General features: G+C 42.0%; 1 protein-coding gene across 2 annotated transcripts in view; it reads left to right on the top strand.

Annotated features, from left to right (window-relative positions):
* Nucleotides 1–1,142: 1,142 nt before the first annotated feature.
* jag2b (jagged canonical Notch ligand 2b) overlaps nucleotides 1,143–27,069 on the top strand; it is a 38,195-nt gene continuing 12,268 nt past the window's right edge. For both annotated transcript variants that reach the window (XM_026318825.1, XM_026318824.1), the window contains exons 1-8: nucleotides 1,143–1,477; nucleotides 2,083–2,403; nucleotides 16,779–16,833; nucleotides 20,841–21,098; nucleotides 22,002–22,062; nucleotides 23,925–24,055; nucleotides 25,762–25,995; nucleotides 26,085–26,198. In XM_026318825.1, coding sequence (XP_026174610.1) covers nucleotides 1,409–1,477; nucleotides 2,083–2,403; nucleotides 16,779–16,833; nucleotides 20,841–21,098; nucleotides 22,002–22,062; nucleotides 23,925–24,055; nucleotides 25,762–25,995; nucleotides 26,085–26,198 — 1,243 coding nt within the window. In that variant the 5' untranslated portion in view covers nucleotides 1,143–1,408. The remainder of the gene's footprint in view (nucleotides 1,478–2,082; nucleotides 2,404–16,778; nucleotides 16,834–20,840; nucleotides 21,099–22,001; nucleotides 22,063–23,924; nucleotides 24,056–25,761; nucleotides 25,996–26,084; nucleotides 26,199–27,069) is intronic.

Here is a 27,069-nt window from a genome sequence, read left to right as displayed (position 1 = left end):
GTTTTTTGTGCAAATATGTATATCTCAGTGTGTGTACAGTATGTGTTTGTATTTGAATAGAGGGAAGAAAGGAGCTTGTTGCTGGTATGATCAGTCATACACACCTTTCATATGCATTTGCAGTGACAGCAAGACCTACAGAGGGATTCTGCAAAATGTTTTGCACCAAGAGCAGAGACCTAACATGCATGTTTTGTATATCAAGGTGCATTCAATGTCTCAAGAAATTATGAGACTGTCACAATATAAAGAACCTAAATTTGTGATTTATAACATTTCCGATTTTAAATATTGTCTTTATATTTCCATGCGGGCAGTAGAGGGCGCTCTACACTGCTGTAGCATATGGGGCTAGGCTGAGGAGAGCGCCTTGTTGGTCTAGTTTTGATGAAGTCTGCTGCCTTGTTGGGGCACTTTTACTTTTTATAGCCAATAACGTTTTCCAGAAACATGTTTTTTAGAAAGAAGATTAAACAAATTGGTACAACTCTCTTAAAATGCCACAGCTTATTAGTCTAAACAACGTCTTGTGGTTTTTAAGCCCCATTATAATTAAAAGCAAATAGATTAAGAATAGATATACCAGGAAAATACATTTGTATGCGAAATTGAACATAATACACGGGGATAATCTATGTATACTGTTAATTAAATGTAAACTATAATCCGATTATCATAAACAAATGACATGTCGGTCAGCAGAGAGCAGGATGCCGGGAATATAAGACATTTTCAAGACTTTGATTTTTTGAATGAACCTGCCGCAAAACAAACACCATCCAAATTTCTCGGTGGCCAATAAGAACAATAATTAAATCCAATCCAAAAACACACACTTTAAATAATAGCCCTGCTCATTATAATATCTTTGCGGGTGCGTTTAATTAAAGCCAGCCCCTGCTTTGTTTGCGCGCTGTAATGCGGTTTGTCCAAATGAAGCTCGAATGAACAGCCAGTATAATTCAAGTTTTGGGAGGAGGAAGAGCGTGAGGAGAAGGAGGAGGAGGAGGAGGAGGGTTGGTGGGGGATGTTATACTATTGTCCGCCCCTTAATCCGGTTGGCTCAGAGACTGCCCGCAGGCCAATTTGTAAGTGGTTTGCCGAGCTGCCAATCAAAGCAGACATCCTCTCCTCAGGCTGTGGCTACGAAACATCTCAGTTGGTGTTTGGAGAGATTTGACGGAGGGACGCTGCTCTACATGGACCATCACTGCGCTGCAGTCCGCCTCCTGCTCACACACACGCATGTAACGCCTCGGTGAAATCTGGACGTACACGGCGGAGAAAACACGCATGTGAAGATTTTATTTTTGCATGTCAGGAGAGGAGGAACTAGTGGCCGGGTCCGCGGCTGTTTGTCTTTTCTGATCGCCCCCCCTCCCTCATGTCACTCTAATTAATCGGAGGCATGTGGAATCGCACCGGGATTAGGAATTGCTTTCCAATAGTGTGGCTGCTGTTGACGTTATGGACGGAGGTAAGAAGGCTCAGATTTAATTCAGAAATATTTTATTCTGCTCCACATAAATAAATTGAATGTTTAAAATGACCAATGTCAAAAGTTGGTGGGCGTGAGCAGATGGATTTGCCGTCCGGCACTGCGTATTCGCATCACATTAATCGATAATTGAATTACGTAGCCGTCAGTTGTGGAGCATGTGATCATGTTACCATGACAAGGTTGAAGAGGAATCGATAGAGGCTTATTCTCCATTTTGCTTCTAATATTGAGCTCTATGTGTTTGGTTTTTGGGGAGAAGGAGGCCTGAACCAAACAAGTTGGAAGTTGCATTGGATCGATTGGCTGCAGCAGCAGCAGCTGAATTGTTCCTGTCTGTGATTGTCTAAAAACCCCACAGCCTGCAAAGTGTAGGCTGTTCACGTGCTCCATTCATGATGCAACAGATTATATTCTGTCATATCCAGCCCCCTGCATGGGTTTAATACTGGTTTTAATTGAGAGTCTCTCACTTTAAGCAACTTGTCCATCTTTACGCACCAATTTAAGCAGCCTAAATCATGATGGAGCCTATTTATATCAGCCTATATCATTTTGGGCCTTTTTTAATGTGTTGTTTCTAGGTGTCCCAGTCAACCGGCTATTTTGAGCTGCAGCTGATCTCCGTGGAGAATGTAAACGGCGAGTTGGCGGACGGGGAGTGCTGCGACGGCTCCAGGAGCTCCCAGGACCTGCGCTGCACTCGAGACGAGTGCGACACTTACTTCAAAGTCTGCCTGAAGGAGTACCAGATGGAGGTCACCACCACGGGGCTCTGCACGTTTGGAGCTGGATCTACGCAGGTTCTCGGTGGAAATATGTTTTCTTTTAAGAACGCAAAGAATAATCCGAATAAAATCGATGATGCTGGCAAGATTTTGATCCCCTTCCAGTTTGCGTGGCCGGTGAGTGTGATTTCTTCTTCCAGTTAAGTGCATAAGAACGTTTGCTGACCCTCTCTCTGCTGTATGAAGCCAGAACTCCTTCATTTAGTTTGTTTGTACACATGTGTGGGAGAGCATGTCCTAAAACCATTTTCAGTTGTTAGGAGCCACATTGTCCTGCACACATCTAGTAAAACTACAATACCCACTACAGTAAAAGTGCAGTACAATGTTTTATTTCTCATCATTACAGCCAGGGCTGTAGTTTGATTAATTCACTGATTAGAATCTTGACTATTTGATTGATAATACATAAGAAAAATGTGAAAATCACAGGGACATAAAGAGATGTCTTGTTTTAATTGACCATCAGTCCAGACCACACACATGTTCAGTTCACTGCATCTGAAATCAAGAAAACTCACTTGAGAACCTGGAATCAACTACAGTTGAATCAATTTTCAAAGCAGTTGCAGATACATTCTTCTTTTCACTGACTAATCAATTCATTGACTGGTTGCTGCAGCTTTGAATTACAACCATCTTCCTATGTAGGAAACCGTGGAAGGACTGACAGAAACAACTTTCTGGAAAAGATGAATGTTTATTCAAACAAACTGCGGCTTAATGGATCTTATTGTGCTAAATTTACCTGAAGTTCAAAACAAGTTGGTTAAGGTCTTGGGTTGTGTGTGTGTATTTGTGTTTACAGAGAAGATGGGTGCTCTCTGCAGCATCCTCACACACATCACTGCTAAACGATTGCATGTTTCTCCAGGATCCGATTGCAGCTACAGTGGTTCAGTGTCATCTGGGTCATCTTTTAAAGCTGCCCTGATATATGAGGGTTGGCTTTGCTCCAGTCCACCAGCTTGCACCTGCCAGGGCCATGATAGTGTAATTAGACTGAGGGAAATGCTTTGATATGTAGACCATGGAGGGGGAAGTGTTACTTCTCATGGAGATACCATTATGACTAAGCTGTTCACCTCTGAAAATTTTGCTGATTCATGAAGGCAGTTTCATCATAAAAGAGTCCAGGTGGGATTTGGTACTTTTAGGACTGCTTTACCTTGCTCACTACTTCCTGTTTTGTTGGATGGTTGTGGGAAATCATCAGGCAAAGTAAGACTGATTTTGTGCTTTGCATTTCTGCAAAATAGCAGCTTCACAGGAGTCTCCTGTCGTCTGCAAGAGTATCTGAGAACGCAGCCTAGTTGTATGTGTCGGACGGATGCTCTAATTAATACTGTCTTATAATGATGAATGAGTGACATTGTGCTAATGCCTTGGGGCAGTGGCTCACTGTGTGCTGCTGGCTGCTTTTGACACCTCTCTCCCCCCTCAGTACCCAACAGCTTCCTCTCCTGCTGTGGGTGCCAGGTGGTCTCTGGTGACCCCTCTGGGGCCTTTAAGCTTGTCTGACTGTACATGAGTGATAGCTGATAGGTTAGGCACGCAAATAAGGTGTCAAAAACCGCTAAGCACCTGTAACTGTAGCAATGAACACACTTTTACTAGTTTGTTTGAGAGGGAGGCCTATATGATCTGGATTTAGGTTACTGTGGCTTTTGTTCAATGGACTATTGTAAACGGCTTTGGACTGTGGAATATAACAGTGTTTTCTGGAGTTGAATGACTGTAACATTGCATTTTATTATGATTTTAATGTAGTAGAACTGAAAGGATTAGTTGGTTGATCTGGTGCTGAGTTCTTTAGTTGATGAAGAGAAGGCAATCTGCAACTGTAAACCTGATAATTAACTGTTCAATCCAAGAGTTTGTGGCTTCTTCCTTTTTTTTAATGTGGTAGTAAACTGAATAGTTTTCATGTTGGAAATGACAAAGGTGTGATACCAACTTAACAAATTAGACCTGGAATGTAAAACCTAACACATCTCATATTCACCATCACGTACTATATGAAGCACTGGGAGTCTCTTTTTTTGAGGCCTTGACTGACACCTCGAAGCAGAGGTGAAGGGGGCTATTCTGGTGTGTTGTCTTTCTGTTAAGTGGCCCAGGCTGATAACAGTGCACTATCCCAGTGCCAGATGTCACAACAAGCCTGCAGGGTCACTCGCTGTGGCGTTGTCTCTTTCCTCGCTGAAGAAACAAAGATGCAGTGTATTCTTGGGTGTCATCTGGCCAGCTGCCCATTTTAAGCCTCATGAGAACCAGTGCTGTCTGTCCTTTCCCGTCAAACCTAACCCAGCATCTGAAACCATCTGAAAATGAAAGTCATGCAGGCATTGCTCTGAAACGACTCCTAATGTGTGTTAAGTCAGTCTGCATAGGAAAGGTTAGCTTCTTCTGATCTGGGCTGTAGAATATAGTCTGCAGTCACATCCTCATGTAAATCTACACGTGTCCGTTTCTTGAAAAACCTGACATAGTTTTGGCAGGCATGGCTTCTTGGCTTTGCAAGGAGAAACATCTCAATTCAGTCAATACTCTTAGTCATTTCCACTAAAACTGGTAGAATTATAGCTGCTAAAGCATATCTTCTTTTCCATCATCAGTGCAACCTATAATAAACCAGATTTTAGAAAATCATGTGTATTATATATATATTTATTTATTTATTTATTTTCTGTTTCAAATTGACCTTGAAGCCCTGAGGTACAAAAACATCCTTTTGATGCCTTCAATTTTCTGAATGGACACTTAAGACCACTTTTCATCTCCTAGTCTGTAGTAGTGCAGCTGCTCTGTAACAATCTGCATCATCCTGCATTTCTGGGAAATGACTGCAGCCTCTGCAAAGAGAGAGAGGCACCATAGCCCTGTCTCTTCATGGTCCAGTCATCATCACACCACTGTGATGCAGCTACTAATGGGTGCATTGACTCAGATTACATTATGTTTATCCATTCTTTGTGAATCTTGACTCTCCAGCTTTGACTTGTTTTTTTGCCAGAATGCCAGTAGAGAGAGGGACTACTGACACTGCTGCCAACTCTGGGCTCAGCTTGCTCCGTTTCTCTCTACACTTCTGAATTGAGAGTAGATGATAACTGCTGTTGTGTTCTCTACTTTCATTTTGTGATTCCTTGTGCTTTTGTCTGTTTATTTAGCAGTAGTGCTAATGTTAAGAGGAATAGTTGAACATCTCTGTGTTCAGTACAGAGCTCAGCCCAGTATGTGATTCGCCCAGCTTGGCAAGGAAGCTCAATAAGAAATTGTTATAGCAAATAATTCCCCCTTAATACCCCAGACTTGTTTTGGAAAGACATGCTGGTAGGTGTGTTTTTGAACTTTGGGCAGTCTAGCAGATTTTTCCAGTGTCCAACTGCTGGACATATAAATAAGCAGCAGTTTGCCAAAAAGTAAAAAAAAAAAAAAAAAAAAAATCAACTTCATGGCTTGTGTAGAGAGTGGGAAAAGGTATGGCGACTAAGACCTATTGTCAAAGAAATATGTGCATGTTGCTTTTTGTTTTTAGACCAATTTGAAGAATTCTGAATCTATCTTTTTAGGCCCAAAACATGAAACTGGTATGAATCTTCTTATTCTTTCAGAAAGGAAGAAAGTAATTGTATTTTCCAAAATGGTTTAACTATTTCTTTAAAAGCAGCATTCAGATTTAAGTTAACACAGCATGTGAAGTGTACCTCTGTGCTACTGATGTCAAACATTAATGCTGATCAGCAACCAGCTGACCAGGTTAGGGTCTCATTTGGCCTGTGTTATTGAGTTTCCATTTCGCTGTCCTGTGCTGTGTGTGCACTTCAGGAGAAAGATGCGTCTTCCTACTATTTGATCACTAATGAAATTGCTGGTGGAATTTCTGTGCCGTGCTCTCTCCGTCTCTCTGTATAACCCCACCCCGCTGCTAAATCAGCCGGACATCCGTTTCATGAGTCTGGATGTAACTGTATCTAAACTTGGATGTGTATCAGACCTCTGTTCTCAATCAGTTAGTTAATGGATGGATGGATGCATCAACCACATCAAGAAGCTTAAGCCTGTTACTTTAGGAGCTTCAGCAGTTTAAAGTTTTTAAAATTAGAATGGAGAGTCAATGTAATTTTAGCATATGTATTCCTGTGAAAATAACACCCAGCCTCTGGAGTGCATCAATGATCAAGGGATGAAGTGTGTGCGAGTACGTTGGTTTGTTTGGTCTGGGCTCACACACTCCCTTGGTGTGCAGTCAGTCTCACAAGGCTGATCATCTCAAAAGTGGAAAGCAAAGACAGTCTCATTCACATTTGAACAGCGTGTCAATCTGCACAGACCTGCTGAAGATTGTTTTCCTGGAACAAACTCAGAACCATTTGAATGGTTTTGGCTCACTGCTCTGGCCACGTGTGCAGCGAATGCACTCAGTGTTGCTGTCATCCCTTCTTTTTGTGCTACTGTCAAGCATTGTTCTGGGTGTCATTTCTTAAGTATGTCAAGTACTTGTATAGGACTTGTACAAGTAAGTCAAGTTCAGACTCATTCAGCTTGTTTTAAATGTATATATGTTCATTTCTCAAACAACAGAATATAAAGCAGTGCAGCTAGTACCTTTCTGCCATTGTTTACATTTCAACTGTGTAGCATCTTCAATTGCGTCCTTGGATCAACAGCCAGCTGCGATTGGACTGCGTGAGTGGATGTGCCTCAGGGTTTCAGCACACTTGAGACAATTGAACTCACACAGTGTGCTGTCTGACAATGCCTGAAGACAAATGCTTATATCCGTTTTTAATGGCCTCACATGGAGGCAGGTCAAAAAGCCTCCTTTTGTCACAGTACCTCCCTGATCTCTGTCTCAAAGCAATGAACTGTACAAATGGATATAAAGGTGGCGCACTCCGTTCCCATTAAGGCATTAATGGTGTTTCGCTCTGTTGTATAGAGTCGGATAGTTATGTGAAGAAGAGCAGAGAGAGCTGGAGAGAGAGAACTTCAAATCCTACTTATATTAATACCTCCCCACATCTGGCCAGCTGTGCTAAGTGAGTGGAAGTGATAGATTTGTTTTGTGACATGTAAGAGGGATAGATAGTCAAACACTGACTCCTCACATTTCATCGACCAAGGATATTTGTAATTGGCTGAATTTACTGTGAACGGGGTCTTTTGCTTTTTCTCTATGAATTTGAAAATGTCTTTTTTTAAAAAGTGGTTTCATTGTGTTGGAAGGTTTAAATACTGTAGCTAAGGTCATTTTTGGGTGCATTACTCTTTCAGCTACTCCAGTAAAATGTTCACCAGTAACTCCTGTGCTGAATTTCACAGCTGGCAATTGTGTAGTAGTGTGTTGTCTTTTGTGGGATACCTGTTCATGTACAGTTTACTGTGTGGCAGAATGAAATCCTTATCCAGTACTCTAACCAAAGACAACCACAGTCTGATTCTTTTAAACTAGTTCCATACAGTGGGTTTATACACTTTGGGATTTAGATAAATGCGTATCAAGGCTCCTGTTGTATTTTTTCCTGTTTGCTGTTGTGTAAACGCAGCAGTTTGTGCTGATGGGAGCTACATGTAAGGGGGAAAATGAATCCTGGGACACATGCAGATAAAGTGTAGTACCTAACGTGAGATGGCAGTAGGAGAGAGGTCTTGGTAGACTCTACATGCATTTCCTTCCCCTCTGTCTCGGCCTGAGACAGCAGGTAAATAAGTATGTTTTGGATGCGAACACATTCACAGAGCCAAAGGCTACCAGAGGCTGCCACACCTGATACGGAGCTTGTCAGAGCTGTTGCTAGGAGACCGTTACATAGGCCTCTAGTAAACAATTATCTTTCCTCTCTGCGGCTCCCTCCCCCATCCTCTTCTTCTGGTCCCAGGGCTGCTGTGTGGAAAACCACTCAGTCTCACCTGTGATTTAGCTCAGCTTTCTATTGATTATGCAATTAGCCAGTCAGGATGAACTCCCAAGGTGAAATGGCTGCTTCTTCTAAAAGCTCTCTTTTTCTGGAAGTAGCGCTTAGGGTCAGATATTTGCATTTCAAGGTTGGACATGCATACAGTTTAATTGGCTTGTCTGTATGTGCTCAGAGGACTGTACGTCATACATTTTAGTTTGATAGTGCGTCAAGACGGGGGAAAAAACGGGAAAGGCTAATCTCAAGAGAAGCACAAGTTTTTCTTGCGTTTAAAATATAGACTCAGCACGAAAACTTGTATCTTTAAAGACAATGAGCTGTTAAATCGAGAAGCTCATCATTTTAAGAGGACAAAAAGAGATTGCTTTAACCTGATACCCTTATTTCTTCCGTAAGAAATCCACCCTCCCTTTAGACACTGCACGTTTTGTCTTAGAGGTCTTACGTACATCTAATCTGTCGTCAATTTACAAGCCTGACAGACATCTGTGTTGTTGCTTTGCTCATCAACAAAGATGCAGTGTAGTACTGACTGTGTTAATCTGGACAGCTGCCCTGTGGAAACCCGTGCAGACTGAACTCTGTCGTTGCCATCTGACTCGGACTACATTCTTAATATTAAATAGATCTGTGTTATGGTGTCACGCAGGAGGCAGCAGGGAGCAGGGGTTTCCTCCGATAGCACTTTGTTCATTCTGTGATTTCACATTAGGTACAGGATGGTGCAGCAATGGCTCTCCTTTCCTTACTTGCTGCCTTGGGGGGTGAGGTTGGGTTGTTTTAGCATATTTAAACAATTTTTTTGGATCAAAGTCAATTTTGTGATTCAGGATTTGCTGAATACTTTTGGTAGAGCGAATTAGCTTCTTTTTAATGTGAATTTTTTTCTGGTGCTGTATGTGTTTCATGGACTTCAACTAATTTGGGACAAATTTCTGTCTGAGCTAAAATGCACCAGTTTCCCTCTGGTTCTGACCTCCTTACCTAGTTAACATGCAAACCTGCCAGTCCAAACTATATTTCAGAGTTTGTTTATATCGGCATTTGTTTTAAGATTAGATGTGCAGAAATTCATCCATTGCAGAATCTTAATCTCTTGTTTCCCTTCTAGCTAACTGATCTGTCATGACAATCAGGGTAACTGATAGGTAGTAGATAACCTTGGGCCTAATATAACATAATAGTCATTACATGATTTTAAATAGAGCTGTGATGACATCCCTCATGTCTGTTTGCAAGTACTTGTCTGCAAGAACAACATGGATGAGACACAACCCGTCACTACACTGTATGAAAATATACTCATTATTCATGTTTGGGTGCACTTCATGTTGGTGCCTTGTGCAAACAAACCACTGCACTGCAGCGCTCTGTGAATATCCCATGTGCTGAAGGCAGGGCTGCAATTCATAGGACGGCCACTAGGGGTGCGGCCGGTTGTTTGGCAGTTTTAAGGAAAATGGAGTTTTGATATGCAAGTAGCAGTAAGATGTTCTCTTTGGTGTTTATTTCTTTCATCTTGTGTGCGTCCATGAGACAGGTGGGTTGGTCTCCCCTGTAATAATGATTACGATGTGTTTAGAATTCATGTAGACCCTCTTAGAAGGTTGATACTTATTTGTTCAGTAGGAGAATATTGTTAGCAGCTAAACTTTACTGAGGGATGTTTGATATGTTTAGTTATATCTATGATTGTTGCTTACTGCTTTTAATTATTTGGATTTTGCCTTTGTTTATATTCTGAATTAGTCCCTTGAGCTTGGGAAACCAATTTAAGAGGGTTTGAGACAGTGAATATTTGATTCTAATAAATAGCAATTGGTACAGGCTTTGAGACCTACTTGTCTATTACCTGTTTACTTGTGCTATTTGTACATGTAAGTTGTAACTGATATTCGGTTGTTTCTGTTGTTTGTAGAACCACATACACACATATTAAAGCACCACTAAAGATTCATCTGGGTCATCATTGTTTGGGGGTCATACCAGCATTCTAACCGGTGCACACTCCGCGACTGCATTAATACTGAACCAGCTATCAGTGGCAAAGTCCCATGATGATCCCAGGTGGCATCATCATTTTTGAATGTGTAAATCAACATTTCAAATTAACTACTGGTGTCGTGGAGATGCTTTCATGTGAAATGTGCTGCACTTTAAGTTGGGTGTAGCTTAACTGTGTAACTGTACAGTGTGTCCTAATGATGTTTTTTTTTTTTTTTTATATGTAGTTGGCTTCAGTAGTTCAGATTTAGTTGCACATGATACTAATTATGAGGTTTTCTACAGCAACTGCATCTTGATGAGGCCTGCATGTGAGATCTGGTATAGCAAAAAGCGTGAGGGATGCCTGTGTTGTGATATTGCCGTATTAATGTGGGTGTTTTCCTAAGCATGTAGCTGAAGCTGGAACCTGGATCTCAGGTGCAGCTGTCAACACAGCGTACATGTCGTGTATTTGCAAATGTGTAGTTGTGTATTTTTCATAGCTGCGTTGCATTGCTCCATGTGTTTAAATACACTGTATGTGCACGTTGCTGCATCCCCTGCCTCTTGTTAAATGAATAGTGTGCAGGTGCTACAGGCTCCTTGTGGGGGTAATTAAAGCATGTCATTACACGGGCAGTTAAATTGTCACTGTACTGTTGAACCTGTTTGAAATGATAATGGGGCTCGGCTGGAGGCGGTGCTGTATTGTTTTCCAGTCATGCGCCCCGTTGCTTTGGATCAGGAATTAGCCTGTTAATGTTTGTGAAGCATGTCTATTGCTGTAGGAGCGCTGGCTTCTCAAGGCTAACACTTGATGGAGTTATTGACAAATATCCAAGAATCAACAAAAATTGATGTTTAACCTGCTAATTTGAAGCGTTTATTTGTTGCGTGTTTCATGCCACATGATGAAGCTATGGCATGTGCATACAGTAAAAGCTATTTTTTATTGTATCATGTAGGTATATAGTGTGTCATATACAAGAGCAACTTGTCCTTCATTGAGATATTACAAACTGCTAGTTTAAATATAAAACTTTAAAAACCCTGTTGTGAGCAACTGCAGGGTGTCTTCATATGGGGTTTGCATGTGAAGCCATTTAGTTTTTCAGTGCAATTGTGAATTGTATTGGTGTTTGTTTTCCATGTTGCATAGTCTTGGATCATGCTGGTTAATTAGCACCAGGAGGGGAGGGGTTTGTTGTATTGTAAGTGCATGGGTAATGACCCTGTTGGCATAGTAGCAGTATGCTCAATGGGCCGTGTGTGTGCACAGCCGGTATACGCCAGCCAGCCAAATGCCTTGCCTTCAGTGCGACATCTCTTGGCACACGACTCTGGCAAGCAACTTGTGTGTAGGACTCGCAGCACTCCACCTCTCCACCCAGCAGAAATATGAGTGTCTGTAACCTGCTTCCTCATCCACATGTGCAGTTGTAGTAGTGTAAATTAACGCTTTAGTTCTGAGGTCAGTGGTGTTTAACTTGTCTGCAGGGGTTATTAAAAACACAATTACTTGTTTTTCTCATTTTCTTGTATTAAAGGTCAAAACCCTGGTAAATTGTATGTTCCTCTAGCTTAAAGATCACTGCTTTAATCGGGACCAGCTACTGTCCCTGGTGCTTGTTTGGCACAAGCAAAAATGCTAAATATTCAGGAGTTCATGCTTCTCTAATGTTTGGACCTGATACTTGGTGTACTGTTTTACAAGTAGTCACCTGGTTTACTGATGTATCACGCAGTTAAAGTGACACTATGAATGTGGCTTCTTTATCTGGAAACCTGTGATTAACTTTTTTTAAGTGTCAAATAGCACCAAATTACAATGCAAAAGCTACTCGACATTTGCATTTGGCATTTCTTATTTCTCTGGCACAAGTAAATTTTCAGCATAGACCAGTGAATCTATGGTTGAACTCCAACTAGTTTCTTTAAATCTGGACTCCTGAGACAAGCAAAATACAGAAATCTTCAGTGTGGATGTCAGAAAATATCCATCCAACTTCTCTTCCTGCCAACATCATCACCGCATTTGCAAGGACTTTGCCACTGGAGGTCTTTGATCTTTGCCTCTGAACAGATTGAGGACCGAGACAGATTCACATTTGAGTCCGCTCTCCAGGTCGAAGTGCTGATTCAGCGCACATCTATCACTTTCCACTTTTCACATTTGATTGGGAGAAGCTGCTCCCCAACACACTCGTCTCAGATTAGAAACCTCTCTGGTTGTGCTTTCAGGATGACTAGACATTGTGACATCCAGCCAGTGTTAATGACCATCAGTGTTACTGGGAGTTAATGATCCCAATTATTCAGCTTCCAGTTAGTCCTGACTGATTATAATAAAATATGCAACTGGATATTTTTAGATGGCTGTTATCCAGACATCTGCATTATGTGTGAACTAGTGCTTCTGTTATTTGTTCATGTTTTTATGGTAATCAGTGTGTGAAGAATGTTGAAGTGCCACATGCTGTTGTGATGTCTGGCCCTTCTTATTCATTAGAGACAGCATAGCTTGATGCTTTTGCTAGAATAGCGTAAACTCAGACCTAGTAAAAGCTTGGATTGACATCACAGATTAATGGAGATTACATGCAGTGATTACTGGCCACAGGAGGAATTGTGATGACCTCATGTCCCATCAGAAGGCAATAAATCAGGAGATGTCAGCGGAGATCCCTGTGGAGTAGCTGGGAACTGGGAGGTGGACATTCAGGTCACCTCTCAAAGACATGGGAACAGAAATAGCAGGTTGTAGGAAAGACTGATCTGTGAACATTGTAAAAGGGCATCAAAAACTGTTACAAGGACTAATTTCCAAAACTCTGTAAATATTTGGAATCCTCATCAGCAAAAATGAGTCGATCAAACCCCACTTTGAAAATGCAGACGCACCCATCCATTGATAAAGAATTGTTGGCACACTGGGATCTTGCATGGGATTACACACCAGGCCTGGATCTCACATTCTTACTATTCTTTAAATGCAAACATGCACATCACCCCACATGCAGAGGGCTGACCCTTCTTTTGAAAGAAGTGTGGAGATCCCATGCTTAGTGACCCCAACCTGCCCCTGCTTCCACTTCCCACTGCCACCTCTCTCTGTTCCCCTTTCCTTTTCATTTCAATGGCCATCGTCCATGCACCAATCCACCCCTCTGGCGTGGGAACCTACACCTGTGGTTCTCCCCAGATATCATCACCATTGCAACCTCTGCCTACATAAGAATGCTTTTTTTGAGACGACTCTACCTGAATCCAGTAAAAGAACAACTTGTATGCCATATGATGCAAAGATGGCATATCATGTAAAGCAACGACAGAATTGCTGAATTCATGACACACAAACATCCAATTTTTTTTCACCATACCCCCCTTAACTTGAAAAGTAGGATCTCTGAGTAAATCCTCTAATCCATTAGGGGAAGGGCTGTGTAGGGTTTTTGAGGTCTGACTTACAGAGGATTCTTTGCTGACAAAAAAACAGCAGGTTAATGAAACTGCAGCAATTTCAGATATAGCACAGGTGGATATAAGATCACTTACATGCTAAAGAGGTAAAGGTAGCCAAAGGTTTTATTTTTTTAATATTAAAACTATTCTCGTGCAACTGTCCTGTCCTGGCTGAGTAGCACACATGCTGACACTAATTGTCCCTGTGCTGACTATGTCTCCTCATGGACAAAGGTTTTGATTGGGATGGGGGTGAGTTACGGTGTTGGGACAAGGGCCTTTGTTCAATAGCCTTTCCCCCTTCCCTCCCCCACTCCTCCCCTTTATCCCCCTGCACATCCATCTATCTTGTTCCAATCATTTGGGCAGCTGTCACTTAATCCAGCTAATCACAGACTGGGATGGTCTGTGGGAAACCAGACTAGTCCGCGGCTTTGCTCAGGCCCACCATACAACACACACTGACGCAGGGGACTGTTTAAATGAATGTTTATACCATGTAGGCATGCAGTGGCTTTTGGGTAATATCAAAAGGTGCAGGTCACAAATGGCCATTTGTGTTTTTCTTTTAATTTTCCGTCTCTTGACAAGGTTTGTCTGTAACACTCAGTCTCATGATATAGGCAGACAGCATCCCCAGATCTCCAGTCACTGATGCATTGCCACTCATGGTTCCTCATGTATGCGGTGGCATACGTGCACACCCACCCACATGCTCAGACTAGGGCAGCCAGCCCACCCTTTTGTGGTGGGGGGAGGGAGGATGGGTGGAAAGGTCAGAAGCCGAGCTACGTGTTGTGGGATGATCCACATTCATGGCAAGTAATCCATTTTTGAGGCTGCATCTGTTGTGTCTGCAGTTAGACAGGTTGGCACAGCTTCTGCCAACAGCAGCAAAAGCATCACCTATAGACTGTCATACTGCTCCAAAACCCCCAGACTCCTCTCTTCCATACCCCTCTCCTTCAGTTACAGCTTTTCTTCTCCTCTGCCCACATTTTCACTCCTTATGTCTTACAGGTAGCTGCATTCATATAGAGTTGTACCCCCATGTCCCAAAGTCTGACCCAAACTTGCCCCTATCCTGTCATCTTCCATCCCCTTCTCTTGTCACCCGTGTTCTTCCACAATAACACTGCCCTCCCCTTCCTCCTGCCAACACCCACAGCCAGACAAGCCTACTTAATCCCACAGCCCAGCAGCAACCAGCCTACCAGCTTGTTGGTCCCCCAGATCAACAACACAGACTGTCACACACATTTTCCAATCCACTCCCTGGGATTTCTCTTTGCCGCTTCCTTCGAACGATCGCAAGTTCCTTAAATACTGGCCTCATGGTCTTTTTTTTTTTTTTTTTTTTCTTTCTACCGTCCGCATCCTATCAGTGAATTACAGTAGATGTCACACTGTGGCTACTACTACTGTCACTATGGTGACGTAATGAGTGTTATTTAGGTCAGCTGGTTGCCTAGCATTGTGTCCTGCAGCGCACTAGCTACATCACTTCAGTGATGCTGGTTATCTTGGTTAGTTTCCGTGTGTGTGTGTGTGTGTGTGTGTGTGTGTGTGTGTGTGTGTGTGTGTGTGTGTGTGTGTGTGTGTGTGTGTGTGTGTGTGTGTGTGTGTGTGTGTGTGTGTGTGTGTGTGTGTGTGTGTGTGTGTGTGATCACACCAGTGTCAGCTGTGCAGAATGCTCAGGTTACTCTTGCACATTTTGCTGCACACTCTGCCTGCAGGAACAATTCTGATATCCATAAATATTAAAATGTGTAGCTAAACTGACCTTCAAATACTTTGATTTTAAACCAAATAAATACTGTTGATTATAAAGTCATGAATTCATGTTCATTAGGCAGAGGGTTTCCTAGGCAAAGCCAACATTGCCACTACTCATTGTTCTCATTGTTTGAATTGAAATTAACTGGGTGCTACTTTGATATTTACTTGTCAGTTCTCCAGCAAGATTGCCAACATATGATGCTTTGTTTTTTTTATGGTCAGATATAACTGAACGTTTCTGAGTTTGTTCAGATAAAACTATATGTAAATATGTGAGTGTTATGTAAGATGGGGAAAAAAAAAAGCTGTAAATCACCTTTGGAAAAACTGATCGGCAAATGTTTGCCTTTTTATGTTGACAGATTATTATAGTAAAACATTAATAAGGTTTAAACCTGGTTGCTGCTTAATTTTCTCTTGGTTCACTAATCAATCAATCAACTAATTATTTTAGGAAGGTTAAAACACATTGATCAATCCACTGCTACTGTTATACTGGTCAACTGTGAAGTATAACTTGGTGTGAAACCAGATAATCCCCTTAGCTGCTGATTTAGCCGGGCACAGTTCTTCTTGCACAGCTAATATCGGCAATGTGACCTTCTTAATGGCTTTGCTAAAGGTTTAATTTTTTCTGAAAACATGGAAGAATATCACTTGCCTAATTCCTTTTCTTTGTAGTGATTTTGTTTGAGGAAAGCCGAAATTGTTTAAGTTCAGAAGAGGTACAGGAACAGAGGGATGGGGGGAGGTCCTGACTGACACGATGATATAAAACCATCCAGGGGTTGGCTTTTAGTGCGCTCGACGCCATGATTGGCTGATCTGTACAGTGAATGTTCCTGTACTTGACAAATAGTTTTCCAACATTACTTGGCTGGTTGGTGCGTTATCAGTTTGCCTACCCCTTTGGCCATGACTGTCCTTGTGTATTTCTGGCCTTCTCCTCAGTTGAACTCCATGATGGCAGCAGTCTTGGTTGCCAGGATTCTTGTATCTCAGATGCAAAACTTCAGTCACACACCAGCTGGGGATGCTTCCATGCAGCCTGCAGCTTCTCTTGGCTTCTTCCCAAAGTTGTACTTACTCTATCTTGCTTTCTTATCTCTGAATCACTGGGTTTCTCTGGCAGCATAACTGAAGCACACCTCCGGGTATCAGTAAAGGGAGTAGCATGATACTTGCTAAAATGATCATCTCCATTATTCTGATTATATTATGAACAGCCAGTGCACAGTGCTGTGTTTCTGTTCACACAAATGAACGTGAATAGAAAAAGATATTCGTCCATGTTTCACCAGACTCTTGTTGACCTTTCTTTTTTCACTCTTTTCTTTCTAGCGGACGTACACATTGATTGTAGAGGCCTGGGACTGGGACAACAGTACACGCAACAGTAAGTAAAACATTAAGATGTCTCACACACGTCTAAATGCTTCCACAGTCTGCTGCTAGAAGATGTTTTCAGTAAGACTTTTACATTTATGAGTCAGTTTAATGTACAACACAACCATTGCTTGATTTTTAGACCAGTACCTACATCAACACCTGAAACTTTAAAATGATATGATGATGCTAATTCTATTCATTTTTGATAAATGTTCCCAAAATTGCTTGTTAATGACCTATTAACAGGACCTTCTGCCATTCAATAGAAATGTATATATTGGCCTGCATGTTTTAGGCAAAATCATCTTCAAAAATGTTGTTCTTCAGAAATAATGAAGTCATATAAATGTGTGTTTCAGTCTTCTGTTTGTATCTTCACATCAAAAAGACTGGTTTTGTATTGTAAATAGAAATTTGATTGAATTTTTATTTAACACTAGGTAACAGGTTAAAAACGGTACTATATACCCCCCGCCCCCCAAAGAGTCCTCATATAGACTGTGAGCCTTGGTACTTCTAAGGTATGTTGGCTCTGGCAGTGAGCTGTGACCAGCTGTGTCCTGTTTTCCTTTGGTTGTGTCCGCTGGGTGGGCTCCTGTACAACCCCTCTTTCCCGTCTGAGCAGTAGCTCAGTCTGGGAGGAAGGGGACCCATTGAGGACCACAATGTCTGTATGTGTGGACGTGGCTTTAATGTGTGGAGATAGTGGCATTTTTCTTGAGACTTTCATGTCTTTCTGTGTATGTAAGCATGCGCTTTACTACATTTGTATGCTGGGCTATACCTGTTGTCTCTTGCCCACACTTGAACTTTATTTCTGAAGTCATTGCATCCTGTTTTGTCCATAACATCAAACACACTTCCACTCACCAATGCAGACAATGGAGAAGAAATAGGTTCTGACATCATACTGGTTTGATTAGACTGTTGCATTCCTTGTGTAGTCTGCTGTTTCTCCAGTAATTGTGTACATTTGCAGTAATTAGCTCTGATGTTTCTGGCTGATATAAAGATAAACTAGTGCTTGAGAAGCTGTTTGATTGATTTTCTGCCAGCTACTTGCACTTTAGTCTCAGGCAAATGGGTATAAACAAGCAAAATTGACAAACTAGTTGGTTTGGGTGTAAGCCTTTATAAATGAATTTACATGATGCAGGTTTGATTTATTTACTGTGTTCAAAAGCAGAACTGAGCCTGCTGTTAGGCCACAGACATCAGCTGACTTCAAGCTTAATGTCATGGGTTCAAGAAACACAAACATCTGGAACAAATGCTCCTTTCAATCCCTGTGGGAGATCACAAGGGATTCTGTTGGTAGTAGCAAACTTCTGTAAGGTCACGCTGAGTAACAGTAGTGATTGTAGCCGGTGCCTGTCAGTAAGGCCGGGCAGGTCATCACTCATTATGTTAATTCTTGTTTTCTTTGTTTAGACCTTTAAGAGGTAATGAACAAACATTTGTTCTGTTGTTTCCAAAGAAAATTGTGTTGGTTAACACCTTTTGTTGCATCTGATTTGTATATCTACCCCAAATCTATGTGTTTGTTTCCCTACAAATATTATACTCTACAAATGAATGTAGGATACACCAAGCACTGGAATGAAATGAGCAGAGGTGGTAGTGTTGGTGTAGGTTGACTATAGGTGCTGCTGCTTGATTGTAATTTTTTTATTTATTTATTTATTTTCACTTTCACATTATCATCAGCTGTTGTGCCATTTATTTCTTGGTTGTGCACGCAGCTTCACCAATTTAGTGTTTAGTCAACTTTCCATTAGCACCAATGACTGAATGAAGCAAACTGATGTACAGTTAAAGATAAAACAGGAACCTGAATGTTCAAATCCTCCCACTTCTTGATTTTGTAATGAACGGACTGTCAAAAACATAAAGTACATGCGCATTGTGATGTTGGCAACTCTGCTGTACGTTTATTTGACTGGAATGGCCAGTTCTGCATTTGCTTCTTTCTTTTGATCTTGTTCCTATTACATTTCAGTGAACTGGCGCTGCAGTAAAGCCCTGAGGTTATTTTTTGTGCACAGAGACACGTACGAGCTAAAATGATGAAGAACATGATGGTGTACTGTATACGTGTAAGATACTGGAATCTGGTTCTCTGGCCTGAGTCAGCACCAGTCTCGTCCTACGTAAGAACCTTCCAGTGTGTCAGTCTGTCAGTGAGATTCCTCTTCTCCAGCGTCATGTCCTCTGCTGTGCCTCTCTTCCCTTCCCCCTGTGTACTCAGGAAAGGCAGCCGGCTGTTTTCCTTGTGTTTATCGAGCAGGAAGTGGAGTGGACTGGGTGGCCAGGCTCAGTGTTTAGACACCAATGTAGCAGAACCCAGCTTGGACCCAGAGCTCATTGTTCTCTATCTGGCAACTGCCGGGGGTTATTTCTGTTATTGTTACTTAATTCTGTCTGACATTGTGTCAGTCCCCAGCTAAGGAAGGTGTGTGTCTGTGTGTGTGTCTGTGTGTGTGTAAAAAAGGAAATCACAGACCTCCTATTTCCACAGACATTGTTTGCCAGCTTCGATCCCACTGTGATAAAGATTGCTTTCTTTGTGGAAGCTGGCACTGTAGCGAGCCCCACATAGGCAAACAATATTTAATGCGAGAGTTGGCCTGCTGGAGGAGAAATGGTAGCAGCCTCCCGACATGACAATGCACATACAGAGAGCTCAGAGGCAGTGGTGATGTGTGGAATCACCAGCAAATGGATCAATTTACAGGCAATGAATTTCAATTGTATACTTAAAATTCAGTGGATCTTTTCCTCACTCACTCACACACACTTAATGCGATGCCGTGTCTGTCTGCAGAATAATAATGCATCAGAATAAAGGAGATTTCACATCATTGTCCAATGTCAGTGTAGTCAATACTAAGTTCAGTGGGCATAGTGGGGGGCCTTCTGAACTCTTAGACTTTTTATTTTCAGCCTCTAACGTGGATTCATTGAATTTAGCTCATCAGATTCCTTCATACATTATTTAGTTAGGGATCACCATTAGCTTTTGTTTGGAGTTGTGTTTCTGACCACCTAGTGAACACATATCCATCTTTTACCTCTCTTTTTGGTCTCTACTAGTATTTTGACACCTTCTTTGGGATGATGTTGTCTGATACAGACAGAAACTGTTCTGAGCTTCATTATGGTAAAGCCAAATTTTTTGAAAATTGATAACGTTGGTTTATATTCCAGACTTTCCCCAGTACAGTCATGTAGTCTAGTCTAGAGCGTTGCTCCTAGACTGCAACATCTTAAGTTGCTTCCCAATTTACATACCCAACCAATGAGCCTATTTGGGTTAGGGGTGGAGTGAAACCAACCTGAAAGATATATTGTTGTTTCCATACCAGCTTTCTCTTAGACTGATGAAGCTACTCGGATGAGTAGAGAAACATTTCGACCTAAAAACAAAGTCCAGTTGCAATGATTCAACCTCTAGATATTTTAGGGAAATCAACCAGTTTAGGGAAATCAACCAGTGTTCAGTTAGTTTCTCAGGTCAAGTGGTGCTCCAGCCAGAAACCCAAACCTGAGGGAACCAGTTGCTCAGCTCAGTGACCTTGAAAATTTAATGTGTATTCTCAAATCTTCCTAAATGACCTATATCCGTGAACTCTACAGTTGGAGATGGGCTTTTCACAGAATTTAAACTGCATAGAAAGAATTTTAGATAATGCAAATTGGTCTTCAACTGTATAATATGGTTGGATGGTAAATGACAGCACATGACATTTTGACATACTGTATTGTAACCTTAGATTGTGAAAGGTTTTCAGGACCATGACATTTTCTGCATTCTCATAAATGCAGTGGTTCATTTTGTTTTACCTAGAGGGCAAGTTGTAGCAAGTGTAGTGGGAGACAAATGAGTCTTCAGCGTGTAGGTGTCAGACTAAATGAACATCTGTGATATCTCTTCCTCCCTCTGTGGTCACATCAGAGTAAAATATCCGCACTTTGACTTCACTGATTTTGATATCCATCTTGTTTTTCTTTCAGCTGAGAATGAGCTGCTGATCGAACGCAGTGTCCACACTGGCATGATCAACCCTGGTGACCACTGGCAAACCATCCTGCACGACGGACCCGTCGCTCGCCTCAACTATCGTATCCGAGTGCGGTGTGACGATAATTACTATGGCAACAAGTGCAATAAGCTGTGTGTTCCTCGTGATGATTACTTTGGTCACTATCGCTGTGAGCCATCAGGGGCCCAGGTGTGTCTAGACGGCTGGATGGGCCCAGACTGCAGGACAGGTGAGCAAGACAGTGTTGTCTTGTTTTTAGTCCACCGAGCCCATCCCAAAGTGCAATGAAATCAAGATCTCAAGAATTACAAAAAAGTGGTGATTGTTAGTGTCTTTCCATCCAACTTCTTGCAGTTTGTACATAAAATTATGTCTTTTCAAACTGGAATAGAGATTTTTGAGCTTTGGATTGCTTTTCATTTAACGATGGACTTGGAGCCTGTGATGGGCATTTTATAGTTTTTAATACTTTAACCACTTTGGCTTTAATAAAAATATGAATTGTTTTTTGTTAAACATTATTTTGCAGAGATTTTATTCTCTGTCATAACCAATGCACTCTCATTATTTCCTAATAGTGTAAAATTAAATAACTTTAAATTGAGCACTGTATTGTGTGTATTGGTAACTGTATTTAGATGCATAACTGCACAAGAAAAGGCAACATAACTTATGTGCCACCTAAGTACATATGAAGTCACACAAAACCATGGTAGAAATGCAGCCTGCTAACATGAAGATGTAGTAGACATGTTTGTGGGTGGTGCTGGAGAGAGTGGGGGACCTTCATAAATCACCCAGCTGACCTTAGAAGACGAAGGGTGAAAAGAGGACAGGGGGCACAAAGGGGGTGGGTTTGTTTTTAAGAGAGGGGTAGTGGTGTACATGCAGGCTGTAAAGTTGTCCCCCGCCACCACCACCACCACTCCCCTGTCAGGGTGCCACAAATTCTCATGTTTCATTGCACTTGTTGGAAAGATTGCAAACAAACGAGCATCTCCTCCCACATTTTCATGTTGTTGCCTCCATTTTCATTTCTGTTTCTGGCATTTCTGTTTTTATAGGAAATGTGATAATATACAAAACCCAATGGAATATCACCTTTTTAAATTGTTTGTCTTGTGTTTTTCAGCAATATGCAAGCAAGGCTGCAACCTGATACATGGTGGCTGCTCTGTCCCAGGAGAATGCAAGTAAGATCAGTAGAAATATATTTCAAATACAGAAATGTGACAGTGCATGTTAACGTGTTTTTTTTTTTTTCTTTTTTTTTTTTTTTTCTTCTTCTGCAGGATCTGTCTTTTAATGCTTTATTTGCATCTTCTGCTACCTTTCCTGTTCATCGTCATTATACTTTACATTTTGAAGAGGTCTGTTTGTACTAGGAAGGTGGTTTAAATGCAACTGCAGCTGTGTTAAACGTGTCCCACATTGTGTTAAGCAGTGATGGAGTTGAGATACCAAACAATGGCCTCTTCACTTGTTGAAGCCTGTTGTTTTTGTCATTCCTTTCCTTGTGGGCATCTCCACCTCAATTCAGAAGAAAAGGGCAATGCCACGCCTATTTTTAGCTACTTGAAATCCTCCACAGAATACCAAGCATCTCGTCAGCTCTGCGGCTCGGACCAGAGAAAGAAAACTGTCGGTGTGTGAATTTGACCACTGTAAACGTGCTGGGAATTGTCATATCCTCCCTCCATCCGCATTGCAGTCCTCCTTGAAGGTCAGGGGGTAGAAGAGGAAATGAATATCCCACTGTGTTATGTACATTTCCCAAAGTGGAAACGACAGTTAGATAAAGAAATGTAGGATAGCCCCCACAGGTCCGTGTTTCCAGGATGTGGTACATCCCGTTTGTAACACACGCACACACACACACACGAACCTGCCGGATGCAAAGAGACACTTGCCTCCCATTAATAGCAAACAGGTTTGGCTGAGGGCCAAGGAATAGCAGTGGATGAGGAGTTTTAAGAAAGTGCTTCACATTTTTTGTCTGCTTTGATCAGCAGTTTGCATCCTTATTCCAGTCAGCAGACAGACAACTGAGGGAAGCACCTTACTCTTACAAAATGTCAAGTTCCAGTCAACAGGAAAAGTGACGTGAATAAAGAAGCAGCAGTAAAGACTCGTCCTGCAGCGGCATGAATTTAATGAAGCCTCGGGTCAAAGAAAGCTGGCATTAAATCCCTTGCCTTATCCTTTCATTCCCTTTATTTATTTATTCTCTTTCATCACAGTTTTATGGGCTTTGCCCCATTTGCCACAGGCTTTTAAGAACCACAAAAGCTGGTACATGCCTGTTGTTACGCTGTTACTTTGAGGATTTTTATTAGCACACATTAGGCTTGTCCTGACACATTTGTCAGAGACTTGGCATGTCCTGAGCATGACTCTGGTAAGCCATATAACACATTTTTCACTACTCTGAGCATTTTGCAACCTTTGACATGTCGAAGTGTCAAGATGCTGGAATCCAGAAACATCACGCCTATACCTGTGGGCTTCATGAGTAATCACGATATGCTTGACCAAGAATTAAACTGCAGGATTCTTTTGATACCTCTAGACTTAAAAAAAAAAAAAAAAAGGGTAACAAAGCCTCCTTTCCAAAGTACTGTTACTGTTAGTGCTACATAGTTGTCACACCCTCTGAGACTAATCATATACAGTGGAAGAAACATGCCAATACTTTTCCACCCCCCAGCCTGACAACGGCAGAGATTTCTGAAGGCCCTGGTCTCTCTGGCAGACAGCGGTGCCGACTGCAGGAGACTCAAAATAGCAGTCAATTGACAAGACAGCTGGTTTGATGACACCGTGGCCTTTGAATAGCCATGAGCTGTCATGAACCTGCAGGCGTGTACAAATATACACTACATACACACAGTCGTCTCCAGTCACGCTGTTTCAGAAACACTGTGCCTCCTCAGACCTCATGTACAGCTTGGTGAAAAGTTACACCAAAAAAAGCCAGTGAAAGGATTCTTTAGAGAACAAGTAGATGGATTAAGGAAGTGATGCATGGTCATGTTTTGGCGTCTGTGTTTGGCAGGTGTAACTACGGCTGGCAGGGCCAATTCTGTGATGAATGTGTGCTCTATCCTGGATGTGTCCATGGGACCTGCAACCTTCCCTGGCAGTGCAACTGTGAGAGGAACTGGGGTGGTCTCCTGTGTGATAAAGGTATGGAAACATGTTCATGTTTTTGTTGTTGTTTTTTCTTTTTTCATCACCTCCCACACAAAATACTGGAGCAGTCCTCACTGTGATCCAGACGAGTCACAAGTAAGCAAGTGTCTTCGAGCAGAGATGCAAGAGAACTTTTTTTGGTTTTTTTGGCTTGTTGGTCACTGGCTCGCAGCAGCGTTCTCTATTGCACGATTCACCACAATTTAAAAATGTGGAAAAAAGTTGGAACTGGGCAGACATCAAACTCCAATATAATTTGCCATATTAAAGTGCAACTGATGCATATTCATTTAAAAGTTTATAATTTTTATCTTGTCCTGTGACCCAAAGGCTATTCTCTGACATTAGAGTGAAACATGTAGTCAAATCATTAAGTAGCTCATCTGCAGAACATTAAACTCTTTTTCAAATGCTTGCTGCCTAAATCCTTTTTCAGCAAAAATGCCAATCATTCGTCTTTACAGCATTTCAAATGTGAGCATTTGCTACTTTTCTTATGGTCTCACAAAAAAAGCTATTTGAAGTGGGCTTTATGAAAATGTGATTTTCACCATATATATATAACATCAGTTAGACTTTGTTCTAGTTTACCTGATTTCAGAAAATCTACCTTCTGACTGGACAACAGCAGCTGGATAGTTTTACTGCCTGTGTGACCTGAGCAGCAGCAGGGACACTCGATCCCCCGTCATCCCTTCGTCACCAAGGGCTCTTTAGGGGATGAGAACAGATCCTAAGATCCCCAGTGGAGAAAGAGCCCTGCTCATTTATTTACCAGCCTTTGCAGTGACCTGGACTTTAGCCTAAGGATGATGTGCTGAGATCAAATAGGGTTTCATTGAGTTTGTTTTGTGCAAAGATGCAAACAGTGAAGAAGGGGACAAAATACATTGAATACCAATACCTATTGTCCTGCAGAATTGCCTATTTTATACAAATAAACAGACCAGTTCTGTCAGGATCTAAGGAATAACTGAAAGGGAGACTTGGCTGAATGCTAATCACTTGGCCATATCCTGAAAGTGAAGTACAATAAAGTAAAATCTAAATCTATTGCCATGCACTGCAGCAGAGTGGTTAAGAAAACACTGCTCTGTCTGTCTGAGCTGACAGCTGATGCCTGATCCCAACTGAAGACTCCTAAGTTTCCTGGGAACTCCTGGCACTAAGCAGCTAAATGATGAAATGAGCAAAGACCTGTCACGGGACTGGTCCAGCTGGCATTGGAGAGAGATGGTTTAATTCATAAATAGAGAGGAGAGTGTTAATTCTCTCAGCTTTCCACTCAATAAAGTTTTTTTTAGATTAAATTTTAGAAACTGACATTGTCTTCTCTCTGGTTGAAATCCAGGTTATCCAGTTTGGTATCAGTATTTGCTTTCACCGTGTGAAATTTGACAAACCCCAACACAGATTCACCGTTTCACTTTGTTTTAATGCAGTTTGGTCATTTGTTTTGGTACAGCACAGTAACAAGGCTTGCTTCACATTGTCACAGTATATTGGTGTGCTGAGAAAGCTGCATATTTAGAATCGTGATGTATTGATGCAAGGGTGTAATGTAGAGTTTGCATGCAAGATCAGTCTTCATTGCAGATGGAATTTAATTTGGAAGTACGGTCTATAATCGGTGAAATGCTAATCAGTGAATTAGTGTCTTGATGTATCTAAATGTGTGTCTGCCTGCTGTTCTCCTACAGATCTCAATTACTGCGGGCGCCATCAGCCTTGTGTCAACGGAGGAACGTGCATGAACACCGAACCAGATGAGTACTTCTGTGCCTGTCCACAGGGCTACTCCGGCAAGAACTGCCAGATAGCTGAGCACGGCTGTGTCTCTAATCCCTGCGTGAACGGGGGCACATGCCTTAAGGTTTCTACTGGATTTGAGTGTCAGTGTCCGCCGGGTTGGGTGGGTCCGACCTGTGCCAACAGTGAGTCACTGCATCATTGTATACATATCCTTAAAGTGCAGCACGTTACCTAACTGGGACAGACAGTGAGTTGAAGTGTGTTTTCTCAGATCTGAATGAGTGTGCGTCCAGTCCGTGTGCTCAGGGTGGAACCTGTATCGACCTGGAGGATGGCTTCATGTGCATGTGCCCCCCACAGTGGCAAGGAAAGACCTGTCAGATAGGTGAGTTTTAAACTTTAGTACACTCATACACAATTAGGATTTGTGTTTGTTGCCAGATAGCTCTTCATTTCTGCTAGGAGATGGGTTTTACAGTCATTTCTTACCTGTTCATGCCATTTCCTGAAACAAATAAACAACCTCTGAAACAGTCATATTGCTAACTGTTCTGGACAACTGTATTTTAGGATTAAAATTGGCCCTCGGCAACCTGAGCCCCTTGGACAGAGTGCAAGCTGTCCATATCCTGGACAAGCCAGCAGCTGCCCACAGCTTGGTGCCTTTTTTTTTTTTTTTTCCATCAATGATTTTATAAGCGACTAGTGTCTGTATCGACTGTTTGTCATCACAGTGGAACTTCTGTGTTGCTCCCATCCCAGCAAGTGTATGTCACCAAAGCGATGCCAGGAAATGGATTATGAGCAGTAAACAAAGTTGGGAGGGGTGAGAGAGTGTGTGTGTGTGTGTGTGTGGTGGAAGAGGACATAGGACAGAGGTCCCAAGAGTTCAGTGTCATCTTACCAGCTCAGATCTCGGTTTACAGGCAGCCGCTGGCCTCCTGTGTTACCTGACGATTGGGGTGTGTGTCTGTGTGCGTGTGTATAAGAGTGTTGGATTTCATAGAGACAACAGGTGTGTCAGTGAGCACAGCAGGGCTCCGTGCTGACTGTACCCCCCCCCCTTGAATATTTGAGCAGCAGTGCTTTTCTTTGTTGTAACACTTTTGATGTCTTTAGGGGATGTGAGTGTTTGTAAGTGAAACTGTTTGTGCTTATTTCATCCGTATGAAAACCCAACACGGTATGTGACAGCTGTTGTTTCTCTAAGGCTTTCTAGGATGAGTTTGGTGACGCTTTGCAAACAGGACCTCACC

This window comes from Mastacembelus armatus, chromosome 24 (genome assembly GCF_900324485.2).
Source record: "Mastacembelus armatus chromosome 24, fMasArm1.2, whole genome shotgun sequence".
In the NCBI taxonomy this organism is placed as follows: domain Eukaryota; kingdom Metazoa; phylum Chordata; class Actinopteri; order Synbranchiformes; family Mastacembelidae; genus Mastacembelus; species Mastacembelus armatus.
The sequence above is the reverse complement of the archived record's forward strand: the minus strand, read 5'-3'. Positions and strand labels throughout refer to the sequence as shown.